At 49.1% G+C, this 13,116-nt stretch overlaps 1 protein-coding gene across 1 annotated transcript; it reads left to right on the top strand.

Annotated features, from left to right (window-relative positions):
• Positions 1 to 808: 808 nt before the first annotated feature.
• On the top strand, positions 809 to 11,994 carry LOC139399588 (zinc finger protein 106-like; the record flags this gene model as incomplete). The annotated part of the gene is made up of 11 exons (XM_071144951.1): positions 809 to 812; positions 906 to 909; positions 1,007 to 1,010; positions 1,078 to 1,236; positions 1,835 to 1,951; positions 2,223 to 2,477; positions 4,003 to 4,122; positions 4,261 to 4,332; positions 5,988 to 6,059; positions 8,340 to 8,486; positions 11,388 to 11,994. Coding segments are annotated over 11 exons (1,017 nt in total), but the record flags the coding sequence as incomplete, so codon positions are not given.
• Positions 11,995 to 13,116: the final 1,122 nt, after the last annotated feature.

The following is a 13,116-nucleotide window of genomic DNA, read 5'->3' as shown; positions in this document are numbered from 1 at the left end:
CTGTGTGTGTGTCTCTCTGTGTGTCTCTGTGTGTGTGTGTCTCTCTGTGTGTCTCTGTGTGTGTGTGTCTCTCTGTGTGTCTCTGTGTGTGTGTGTCTCTGTGTGTCTCTGTGTGTGTGTGTCTCTGTGTGTCTCTGTGTGTGTGTGTCTCTGTGTGTCTCTGTGTGTGTGTGTCTCTGTGTGTCTCTGTGTGTGTGTCTCTCTGTGTGTCTCTGTGTGTCTCTGTGTGTGTGTCTCTGTGTGTCTCTGTGTGTGTGTCTCTCTGTGTGTCTCTGTGTGTCTCTGTGTGTGTGTGTCTCTGTGTGTCTCTGTGTGTGTGTCTCTCTGTGTGTCTCTGTGGGTGTGTCTCTGTGTGTCTCTGTGTGTGTGTCTCTCTGTGCGTCTCTGTGTGTCTCTGTGTGTGTGTCTCTCTGTGTGTCTCTGTGTGTCTCTGTGTGTCTCTGTGTGTGTGTGTCTCTCTGTGTGTGTCTCTCTGTGTGTGTCTCTGTGTGTGTGTCTCTGTGTGTCTCTGTGTGTGTGTCTGTGTGTCTCTGTGTGTGTCTCTCTGTGTGTCTCTGTGTGTCTCTGTGTGTCTCTGTGTGTGTGTCTGTGTGTCTCTGTGTGTGTCTCTGTGTGTCTCTGTCTGTTGCTAACCTCACCTTTTATTTGATTACAAAGCATCCATTTATATAAATGTCTCCGTTCATTTAGAAAACAAACTCAAGACAAGAACATTGCCTTATACATCATACCAAGTTGATTCTATCCAAAGGGAGTGTGGTCTCTCTCTGTGTGTCTGTGACAGTTTGTCCTCTCCTGTCCCCTGCAGAGCCGTGAGTGTGTGGCTGTGTGTGTGTGTGTGTGTGTCTCTGTGTGTGTCTCTCTCTGTGTGTCTGTGACAGTTTGTCCTCTCCTGTCCCCTGCAGAGCCGTGAGTGTGTGGCTGTGTGTGTGTGTGTGTGTGTGTGTCTCTGTGTGTGTCTCTCTCTGTGTGTCTGTGACAGTTTGTCCTCTCCTGTCCCCTGCAGAGCCGTGAGTGTGTGGCTGTGTGTGTGTGTGTGTGTCTCTGTGTGTGTCTCTCTCTGTGTGTCTGTGACAGTTTGTCCTCTCCTGTCCCCTGCAGAGCCGTGAGTGTGTGGCTGTGTTTGAGGGCCACAGCACCAAGGTCAACTGTTTGCTGATTTCTTCTGGACCAGGTCTTCAACAACGACTTTACTCTGGCTCCAGTGACCAGACTATCCGCTGCTACAACCTCAGGGTAAGTAACTACTACTACTACTACTACTATAATACTACTACTACTATAATACTACTACTACTACTATACTACTACTACTACTACTACTACTATACTACTACTACTACTACTACTATAATACTACTACTACTATAATACTACTACTATAATACTACTACTACTATACTACTATAATACTACTACTACTATAATACTACTACTACTATAATACTACTACTATAATACTACTACTACTATAATAATACTACTACTACTATAATACTACTACTACTATAATACTACTACTACTATAATACTACTATACTACTACTATAATACTACTACTACTACTACTATAATACTACTACTATAATACTACTAATATAATACAACTACTACTACTACTACTATAATGTTACAACTACTACTGCTGCACTGATAATACTACTACTACCACTACTACTACTACTATAATACTACTACTACACTACTACTAATATAATACTACTACTACTATAATACTACCACAATAATACAACTACCACTATAATACTACTACTACTACTACCACTATAATAATACTACTACTATATGACTCTGTGTTCTATGTTCTCCACAGTCCAGGGAGTGTGTGGATCAGTTCTCTCTCCCAGACCGGGTTCTTTGCCTCCACAACCGTTGGAAAGTTCTGTACGCTGGCCTAGCTAACGGCTCCGTGGTCACCTTCAGCATCAAGGTCAGAACCAGATCACCGTCTACAACGCATTCTGTTCTAGAACCGTCACTAGAACACATTCTGTTCTAGAACCGTCACTAGAACACATTCTGTTCTAGAACCGACAATAGAACACAGTCTAGAATGCATTGAAATCTAGAACACATTCTAAAATACACTTTAGAACCCAACTATAATTAAAGCATTATGGAACCACCTCAGTACCACCAAAGGCAATTGGTCAAACACATTTTGAGATGTTATTTGTATTTCCTGTGTTGTCCTTGTTCAGACCAACAAGCAGCTGGATGTGTTCGAGTGTCACGGGCCGCGGGCGGTGAGTTGCCTAGCGACGGCCCAGGAAGGAGCTCGCCGCATCCTATTGGTCGGGTCCTACGACAGCACCATTAGCATCCGGGATGCCAAGAGTGGCCTGTTGCTACGGACTCTCGAGGGACACACCAAGACAGTACTATGTATGAAGGTGGTCAATGACCTGGTCTTCAGTGGCTCCAGTGACCAGTCGGTCCATGCACACAATATACACGTGAGTTATTTAAATAAAATATCCACTTTGGTTACATGTTTATCTACATTTTGTATTGTATCGAAGTTGGCAATTGTTTTTTTATTTTTTATTTATTTGACCTTTATTTAACTAGGCAAGTCAGTTAAGAACAAATTCTTATTTACAATGACGGCCTAGGAACAGTGGGTTAACTGCCTGTTCAGGGGCAGAACGACAGATTTGTACCTTGTCAGCTCGGGGGTTTGAACTTGCAACCTTCCGGTTACTAGTCCAACGCTCTAACCACTAGGCTACCCTGCCGCAATTAGAAGTCATTCTGATGAATATTGGTTGGTTTAATTGGCCTGGGCGTGTCTCTCTCTTCACGTGTGTTAACCATTTGGGCTGTTGCGGTCATCTTATTAACCATCAAATCAGCTGATGTCACAAAGTGCTGTACAGAAACTCAGCCTTTAAACCCCAAACAGCAAGCAATGCAGGTGTAGAAGCACGGTGGCTAGGAAAAACTCCCTAGAAAGGCCAAAACCTAGGATGAAACCTAGAGAGGAACCACGCTATGTGGGGTGGCCAGTCCTCTTCTGGCTGTGCCGGGTAGAGATTATAACAGAACATGGCCAAGATGTTCAAATGTTCATAAATGACCAGCAGGGTCAGATAATAATAATCACAGTGGTTGTAGAGTGTGCAGCAAGTCAGCAACTCAGGAGTAAATGTCAGTTGGCTTTTCATAGCCGATCATTCAGAGTATCTCTACCTCTCCTGCTGTAGAGATGGCTGGCTACCCAAATTAAACACACATGTCACATGTTTCCTATAGTCTCTACTTTTTGACCCAAATTAAACACACATGTCTCTAATCTGGTCACATGTTTCCTATTGTCTAATCTGGTCTCTAATCTGGCCACAGGTTTCCTATGGTCTCTCATCTGGTCACGTTTCCTATAGTCTCTAATCTGGTCTCTAATCTGGTCACGTGTTTCCTATGGTCTAATCTGGCCACAGGTTTCCTATAGTCTCTAATCTGGCCACAGGTTTCCTATGGTCTCTAATCTGGTCACATGTTTCCTATGGTCTCTAATCTGGCCACAGGTTTCCTATAGTCTCTAATCTGGTCACGTTTCCTATAGTCTCTAATCTGGTCTCTAATCTGGTCACGTGTTTCCTATGGTCTAATCTGGCCACAGGTTTCCTATGGTCTCTAATCTGGTCACATGTTTCCTATGGTCTCTAATCTGGCCACAGGTTTCCTATCGTCTCTAATCTGGTCACATGTTTCCTATGGTCTCTAATCTGGTCACATGTTTCCTATGGTCTCTAATCTGGCCACAGGTTTCCTATGGCCTCTAATCTGGTCACATGTTTCCTATGGTCTCTAATCTGGCCACAGGTTTCCTATAGTCTCTAATCTGGCCACAGGTTTCCTATGGTCTCTAATCTGGCCACAGGTTTCCTATGGCCTCTAATCTGGCCTCTAATCTGGTCACATGTTTCCTATGGTCTAATCTGATTATTTAGTGGTATGGATCTCTCTCTCTCTCTCTAGACTGGAGAGTTGGTGCGTATCTATAAAGGACATAGTCATGCTGTCACAGTGGTGGCCATCCTGGGGAAGGTGATGGTCACTGCCTGTCTTGACAAACTGGTCCGCGTCTACGAGCTACAGGTCAGTCTCCCCTCTCCAACCCACGGTAGAGCTGGTAGCCATGTGTCTGTCCCTCCACATTAAAGCCAGACTGTACACTAACCAGTTTATTTTTATGCCGTAGTTAATGCTCTGAATTTGATCTACCCCCCCACACAGTCACATGATCGTCTACAGGTGTACGGTGGACACACAGACATGGTGATGTGTATGGCAATCCACAAGAATATGGTGAGTCCTCTGTCCTCAGTCCCAAATCTATGTGCTACAGGTCAGTCCCCTCTCTCTCAGGTCAGTCCCCTCTCTCTCAGGTCAGTCCCCTCTCAGGTCAGTCCCCCCTCTCTCAGGTCAGTCCCCCCTCTCACAGGTCAGTCCCCCCTCTCTCAGGTCAGTCCCCCCTCTCTCAGGTCAGTCCCCCCTCTCTCAGGTCAGTCCCCCCTCTCTCAGGTCAGTCCCCCCTCTCTCAGGTCAGTCCCCCCTCTCTCAGGTCAGTCCCCCCTCTCTCAGGTCAGTCCCCCCTCTCTCAGGTCAGTCCCCCCTCTCTCAGGTCAGTCCCCCCTCTCTCAGGTCAGTCCCCCCTCTCTCAGGTCAGTCCCCCCTCTCTCAGGTCAGTCCCCCCTCTCTCGCAGGTCAGTCCCCTCTCTCGCAGGTCAGTCCCCTCTCTCGCAGGTCAGTCCCCCCTCTCGCAGGTCAGTCCCCCCTCTCGCAGGTCAGTCCCCCCTCTCGCAGGTCAGTCCCCCCTCTCGCAGGTCAGTCCCCCCTCTCGCAGGTCAGTCCCCCCTCTCGCAGGTCAGTCCCCCCTCTCGCAGGTCAGTCCCCCCTCTCTCTGGTCAGTCCCCCCTCTCTCTGGTCAGTCCCCCCTCTCTCGCAGGTCAGTCCCCCCTCTCTCGCAGGTCAGTCCCCCCTCTGTCTGGTCAGTCCCCCCTCTGTCTGGTCAGTCCCCCCTCTGTCTGGTCAGTCCCCCCTCTGTCTGGTCAGTCCCCCCTCTGTCTGGTCAGTCCCCCCTCTGTCTGGTCAGTCCCCCCTCTGTCTGGTCAGTCCCCCCTCTCTCTGGTCAGTCCCCCCTCTCTCTGGTCAGTCCCCCCTCTCGCAGGTCAGTCCCCCCTCTCGCAGGTCAGTCCCCTCTCTCGCAGGTCAGTCCCCTCTCTCGCAGGTCAGTCCCCTCTCTCGCAGGTCAGTCCCCTCTCTCGCAGGTCAGTCCCCTCTCTCGCAGGTCAGTCCCCTCTCTCGCAGGTCAGTCCCCTCTCTCGCAGGTCAGTCCCCTCTCTCGCAGGTCAGTCCCCCCTCTGTCTGGTCAGTACCCCCTCTGTCTGGTCAGTCCATCCTCTGTCTGGTCAGTCCCCCCTCTGTCTGGTCAGTCCCCCCTCTGTCTGGTCAGTCCCCCCCTCTGTCTGGTCAGTCCCCCCCTCTGTCTGGTCAGTCCCCCCCTCTGTCTGGTCAGTCCCCCCCTCTGTCTGGTCAGTCCCCCCCTCTGTCTGGTCAGTCCCCCCCTCTGTCTGGTCAGTCCCCCCCTCTGTCTGGTCAGTCCCCCCCTCTGTCTGGTCAGTCCCCCCCTCTGTCTGGTCAGTCCCCCCCTCTGTCTGGTCAGTCCCCCCCTCTGTCTGGTCAGTCCCCCCTCTGTCTGGTCAGTCCCCCCTCTCTCTGGTCAGTGTGTCCCCCTCTCTCTGGTCAGTGTGTCCCCCTCTCTCTGGTCAGTGTGTCCCCCTCTCTCTGGTCAGTGTGTCCCCCTCTCTCTGGTCAGTGTGTCCCCCTCTCTCTGGTCAGTGTGTCCTCTCTCTCTGGTCAGTGTGTCCTCTCTCTCTGGTCAGTGTGTCCTCTCTTTCATTAAAACATGTCTGGTGGAACGGAACGTATCAGATGATTACCGATGTTCATCTGTGTTTCAGATCTACACTGGTTGCTATGACGGCAGTGTGCAGGCGGTCAAACTGAACCTGATCCAGAACTATCACTGTCGGGTAAGACTGGGGGAACTGGGATGTGAAGGAGTCTCTGCTGGGTAAGACTGGGGAACTGGGATGTGAAGGGGTCTCTGCTGGGATGTGAAGGGGTCTCTGCTGGGTAAGACAGGGGACTGGGATGTGAAGGGGTCTCTGCTGGGATGTGAAGGGGTCTCTGCTGGGTAAGACAGGGGACTGGGATGTGAAGGGGTCTCTGCTGGGTAAGACAGGGGACTGGGATGTGAAGGGGTCTCTGCTGGGTAAGACAGGGGACTGGGATGTGAAGGGGTCTCTGCTGGGTAAGACAGGGGACTGGGATGTGAAGGGGTCTCTGCTGGGTAAGACAGGGGACTGGGAGGTGAAGGGGTCTCTGCTGGGTAAGACAGGGGACTGGGATGTGAAGGGTCTCTGCTGGGTAAGACAGGGGACTGGGATGTGAAGGGGTCTCTGCTGGGATGTGAAGGGGTCTCTGCTGGGTAAGACAGGGGACTGGGATGTGAAGGGGTCTCTGCTGGGTAAGATGGGGGACTGGGATGTGAAGGGGTCTCTGCTGGGTAAGACAGGGGACTGGGATGTGAAGGGGTCTCTGCTGGGTAAGACAGGGGACTGGGATGTGAAGGGGTCTCTGCTGGGTAAGACAGGGGACTGGGAGGTGAAGGGGTCTCTGCTGGGTAAGACAGGGGACTGGGATGTGAAGGGGTCTCTGCTGGGATGTGAAGGTGTCTCTGCTGGGATGTGAAGGGGTCTCTGCTGGGATGTGAAGGGGTCTCTACTGGGATGTGAAGGGGTCTCTGCTGGGTAAGACAGGGGACTGGGATGTGAAGGGGTCTCTGCTGGGTAAGATGGGGAACTGGGATGTGAAGGGGTCTCTGCTGGGATGTGAAGGGGTCTCTGCTGAGATGTGAAGGGGTCTCTGCTGAGATGTGAAGGGGTCTCTGCTGGGATGTGAAGGGGTCTCTGCTGGGATGTGAAGGGGTCTCTGCTGGGATGTGAAGGGGTCTCTGCTGGGATGTGAAGGGGTGTCTGCTGAGATGTGAAGGGGTCTCTGCTGAGATGTGAAGGGGTCTCTGCTGGGATGTGAAGGGGTCTCTGCTGGGATGTGAAGGGGTCTCTGCTGGGATGTGAAGGGGTCTCTGCTGGGATGTGAAGGGGTCTCTGCTGGGATGTGAAGGGGTCTCTGCTGAGATGTGAAGGGGTCTCTGCTGAGATGTGAAGGGGTCTCTGCTGGGATGTGAAGGGGTCTCTGCTGGGATGTGAAGGGGTCTCTGCTGGGATGTGAAGGGGTCTCTGCTGGGATGTGAAGGGGTCTCTGCTGAGATGTGAAGGGGTCTCTGCTGGGATGTGAAGGGGTCTCTGCTGGGATGTGAAGGGGTCTCTGCTGGGATGTGAAGGGGTCTCTGCTGGGATGTGAAGGGGTCTCTGCTGGGATGTGAAGGGGTCTCTACTGGGTAAGACTGGGGAACCTTTATGGCTCAGTGGGTTTAGTTGTTAGTACACTTTCTGAACGCTGTTGTCTGATCTAACTCCCCCCCCTGTCTCTTCTCTCCTGCTAGTGGCATGGCTGTTCTCTGATCTAACCCCCCCCTGTCTCTTCTCTCCTGCCAGTGGCATGGCTGTTCTCTGATCTAACCCCCCCTTGTCTCTTCTCTCCTGCTAGTGGCATGGCTGTTCTCTGATCTAACCCCCCCTTGTCTCTTCTCTCCTGCTAGTGGCATGGCTGTTCTCTGATCTAACCCCCCCTTGTCTCTTCTCTCCTGCTAGTGGCATGGCTGTTCTCTGATCTAACTCCCCCGCTGTCTCTTCTCTCCTGCTAGTGGCATGGCTGTTCTCTGATCTAACGCCCCCCTGTCTCTTCTCTCCTGCTAGTGGCATGGCTGTTCTCTGATCTAACCCCCCCCCCCCCCCCTTGTCTCTTCTCTCCTGCCAGTGGCATGGCTGTTCTCTGATCTAATTCCCCCCTGTCTCTTCTCTCCTGCTAGTGGCATGGCTGTTCTCTGATCTAACCCCCCCTTGTCTCTTCTCTCCTGCTAGTGGCATGGCTGTTCTCTGATCTAACGCCCCCTTGTCTCTTCTCTCCTGCTAGTGGCATGGCTGTTCTCTGATCTAACGCCCCCTTGTCTCTTCTCTCCTGCTAGTGGCATGGCTGTTCTCTGATCTAACTCCCCCGCTGTCTCTTCTCTCCTGCTAGTGGCATGGCTGTTCTCTGATCTAACGCCCCCCTGTCTCTTCTCTCCTGCTAGTGGCATGGCTGTTCTCTGATCTAACTTCCCCCCCTCCTTGTCTCTTCTCTCCTGCCAGTGGCATGGCTGTTCTCTGATCTTTGGAGTGTTGGATCACCTTCAGCAGCACCTGCTCCAAGACCACGCCTCTCCCAACACACAGAACCTCAAGTGTCGATGGAAGAACTGCGATCAGTATTTCACCGCTCGCAACGGCTCCAAGCAGGTATGGCGTGTTCCTACACAGGACATAGACTGTAACACACGGACTGCTGTGACGGTTATAGGCTCCAAGCAGGTATTGAGTGTTCCTACACAGGACATAGACTGTAACACACGGACTGTTGTGATGGTTATAGGTTATAGGTTGTATTAGTCAGAGGTAGAGCTGTGAAGGTTATAGGTCGTATTAGTCAGAGGTAGAGCTGTGAAGGTTATAGGTCGTATTAGTCAGAGGTAGAGCTGTGATGGTTATAGGTCGTATTAGTCAGAGGTAGAGCTGTGACGGTTATAGGTCGTATTAGTGGGTCAGAGGTAGAGCTGTGAAGGTTATAGGTCGTATTAGTCAGACGTAGAGCTGTGAAGGTTATAGGTCGTATTAGTCAGAGGTAGAGCTGTGAAGGTTATAGGTCGTATTAGTCAGACGTAGAGCTGTGAAGGTTATAGGTTGTATTAGTGGGTCAGAGGTAGAGCTGTGATGGTTATATGTCGTATTAGTGGGTCAGAGGTAGAGCTGTGAAGGTTATAGGTCGTATTAGTGGGTCAGAGGTAGAGCTGTGAAGGTTATAGGTCGTATTAGTCAGACGTAGAGCTGTGACGGTTATAGGTCGTATTAGTGGGTCAGAGGTAGAGCTGTGAAGGTTATAGGTCGTATTAGTCAGAGGTAGAGCTGTGAAGGTTATAGGTCGTATTAGTCAGAGGTAGAGCTGTGAAGGTTATAGGTCGTATTAGTCAGAGGTAGAGCTGTGAAGGTTATAGGTCGTATTAGTCAGAGGTAGAGCTGTGAAGGTTATAGGTCGTATTAGTGGGTCAGAGGTAGAGCTGTGAAGGTTATAGGTCGTATTAGTCAGACGTAGAGCTGTGATGGTCGTATTAGTGGGTCAGAGGTAGAGCTGTGAAGGTTATAGGTTGTATTAGTCAGAGGTAGAGCTGTGAAGGTTATAGGTCGTATTAGTCAGACGTGAGCGTATTAGTCAGACGTAGAGCTGTGAAGGTTATAGGTCGTATTAGTGGGTCAGAGGTAGAGCTGTGAAGGTTATAGGTCGTATTAGTCAGACGTAGAGCTGTGAAGGTTATAGGTTGTATTAGTGGGTCAGAGGTAGAGCTGTGATGGTTATATGTCGTATTAGTGGGTCAGAGGTAGAGCTGTGAAGGTTATAGGTCGTATTAGTGGGTCAGAGGTAGAGCTGTGAAGGTTATAGGTCGTATTAGTCAGACGTAGAGCTGTGACGGTTATAGGTCGTATTAGTGGGTCAGAGGTAGAGCTGTGAAGGTTATAGGTCGTATTAGTCAGAGGTAGAGCTGTGAAGGTTATAGGTCGTATTAGTCAGAGGTAGAGCTGTGAAGGTTATAGGTCGTATTAGTCAGAGGTAGAGCTGTGAAGGTTATAGGTCGTATTAGTCAGAGGTAGAGCTGTGAAGGTTATAGGTCGTATTAGTGGGTCAGAGGTAGAGCTGTGAAGGTTATAGGTCGTATTAGTCAGACGTAGAGCTGTGATGGTCGTATTAGTGGGTCAGAGGTAGAGCTGTGAAGGTTATAGGTTGTATTAGTCAGAGGTAGAGCTGTGATGGTTATAGGTCGTATTAGTCAGAGGTAGAGCTGTGAAGGTTATAGGTCGTATTAGTCAGAGGTAGAGCTGTGAAGGTTATAGGTCGTATTAGTCAGACGTAGAGCTGTGAAGGTTATAGGTCGTATTAGTGGGTCAGAGGTAGAGCTGTGAAGGTTATAGGTCGTATTAGTGGGTCAGAGGTAGAGCTGTGAAGGTTATAGGTCGTATTAGTCAGACGTAGAGCTGTGAAGGTTATAGGTTGTATTAGTGGGTCAGAGGTAGAGCTGTGATGGTTATAGGTCGTATTAGTCAGACTTAGAGCTGTGATGGTCGTATTAGTGGGTCAGAGGTAGAGCTGTGAAGGTTATAGGTCGTATTAGTCAGACGTAGAGCTGTGACGGTTATAGGTCGTATTAGTGGGTCAGAGGTAGAGCTGTGAAGGTTATAGGTCGTATTAGTCAGAGGTAGAGCTGTGATGGTTATAGGTTATAGGTCGTATTAGTGGGTCAGAGGTAGAGCTGTGACGGTTATAGGTCGTATTAGTGGGTCAGAGGTAGAGCTGTGATGGTTATAGGTCGTATTAGTCAGAGGTAGAGCTGTGATGGTTATAGGTCGTATTAGTCAGACGTAGAGCTGTGAAGGTTATAGGTCGTATTAGTCAGACGTAGAGCTGTGAAGGTTATAGGTCGTATTAGTCAGACGTAGAGCTGTGATGGTTATAGGTCGTATTAGTGGGTCAGACGTAGAGCTGTGATGGTTATAGATTGTATTATACTTTTTGTGAGAGCCAGAAATCTTGCTTGTTTGTAGGTGACTAAATACTTATTTTCCACCATAATTTGCAAATAAATTCATAAAAAATCCTACAATGTGATTTTCTGTTTTTTCTTCCTCATTTTGTCTGTCATAGTTGAAGTGTACCTATGATGAAAAGTACAGGCCTCTCATCTTTTTAAGTGGGAGAACTTGCACAATTGGTGGCTGACTAAATACTTTTTTGCCCCACTGTAACCGTTCGAATAGCAACAGAAATCCATTCCATTGCATGAGCCACGCCAGGTAAAATCATTAGAATGAACATCATACGTTACCATGGAAATGATTGCATCACAATACCAGGCAGCCATTGAGTGTGCCCATGATGCGTTTGGTCAAACTGTCTGTCAGCTGTTATTACATCCTATTGTTTTCGTCCGTAACCGTTGGTTACACAGTTTGTACGGTAATTGTGCCAGCCCTAGTAAGAGGCAGACCACCTTCTTCTGCTAAGTGGATCGATTCTCCAATCACCCCTATTGATATTGACATATCTACTATCTGAGTAAAACAACGTGTGTGTTTCTGTCTCCTGCCTTACAGGGGGCTCCAAGGCACATGCTGCAACATGTTGAGGAGGAGTGGAGTGGACCAGCCCACCCCTGAGGGAGTCTGGAGTGGACCAGCCCACCCCTGAGGGAGTCTGGAGTGGACCAGCCCACCCCTGAGGGAGTCTGGAGTGGACCAGCCCACCCCTGAGGGAGTCTGGAGTGGACCAGCCCACCCCTGAGGAGTCTGGAGAGGACCAGCCCACCCCTGAGGGAGGGAGTCTCACGCTCCTAACCCCCCCCCTTAATTCCCATATTGGGTTGACCCAGTCTATAAGGTCACCTGGTTGAACCTGAATGATGAGCGTATCAGTGAAACAGTGGGGTGATTCAGCTTGTTGCCAGGTGACTACTAGCCTGAAAACCAGACCTGTTTGGTGCTAACGTTCCACTTCTTGCCAATGTTAGGCATTGACGAGGAGTGGCAATGAGTGGAATGATAGCACAAAACCGACTGGTATCCAGGCTAAGTTGACCATCCATACCAGAGAATAATGATGATGAATCTGTGGGTTTTTTTATGAAAGGAGAGATGTGTTCTAGTTCTTTTACCAACTAGAACACATCTCTTCCTCTCCATGGTTCTCTCATGAATAAATAAACACCGCTAAATGTCAGTTGCCTTGAACCACTGACCAAATAAGACAAAGGAACACAGGACTGACTGACTGACTGTTCACCAAGCAAAGAAACCAGGTCTGAAAGAGTCATTGTTATGTTTTCTATTCAAATGGCTGCAAATACATTTTAAAAATGAATCCAACCCTCACTTTTATAAAGACAAATGTTTGACACTGTATGTTTTGTTTTGGGGGGAAGTTGGGATGCTAGTGTCTTGGTGTGTTTGGAGGGAAGTCGGGATGCTAGTGTCTTGTGTTTGGAGGGAAATCGGGGTGCTAGTGTCTTGTGTTTGGAGGGAAGTCGGGATGCTAGTGTCTTGTGTTTGGAGGGAAGTCGGGATGCTAGTGTCTTGTGTTTGGAGGGAAGTCGGGGTGCTAGTGTCTTGTGTTTTGGAGGGAAGTCGGGATGCTAGTGTCTTGTGTTTGGTGGGAAGTCGGGGTGCTAGTGTCTTGTGTTTGGAGGGAAGTCGGGATGCTAGTGTCTTGTGTTTGGTGGGAAGTCGGGATGCTAGTGTCTTGTGTTTGGAGGGAAGTCGGGATGCTAGTGTCTTGTGTTTGGTGGGAAGTCGGGATGCTAGTGTCTTGTGTTTGGAGGGAAGTCGGGATGCTAGTGTCTTGTGATTGGAGGGAAGTCGGGATACTAGTGTCTTGGTGTGTTTGGAGGGAAGTCGGGGTGCTAGTGTCTTTGTTGCGACTCTTCTCTTGGTTTGTTTTTGTCACAACCTCTTTGGATACAGCTGTGATTCACTCATTCATCAGACTTGGCTAGCTTTAATGATGTCATGACCTAGATTTTTCTGGGACATATTTATGGTGCAATGGAGTGTAATTTCAGGCGATTTAAGAAGTAAAATTTGTAAAAAAATAAATAAAAAATGGTCTGTTTTTGAGAGTGATGTCTCATTTTGATAAACTTGTCACTAGATCCCCCCCCCCCCCCCCTCACTGCCATATATTTTTCTTAGTTTATTTTAACAGGGGTTTTTATCTTAGTCTTGATCTTTTTCTTTCTGGCATCGAGTGTGATTGGTCCTTGATATTTTGGTGTTTGTTGAAGGACAGTGTAAAGTGTCTGAGATTGCCATTTGAAAATGTGGTTTTGCA

This window comes from Oncorhynchus clarkii, unplaced genomic scaffold, assembly GCF_045791955.1.
Source record: "Oncorhynchus clarkii lewisi isolate Uvic-CL-2024 unplaced genomic scaffold, UVic_Ocla_1.0 unplaced_contig_3323_pilon_pilon, whole genome shotgun sequence".
NCBI classification, from domain to species: Eukaryota; Metazoa; Chordata; class Actinopteri; order Salmoniformes; family Salmonidae; genus Oncorhynchus; species Oncorhynchus clarkii.
This window is presented reverse-complemented; position numbering and strand designations above follow the sequence as displayed.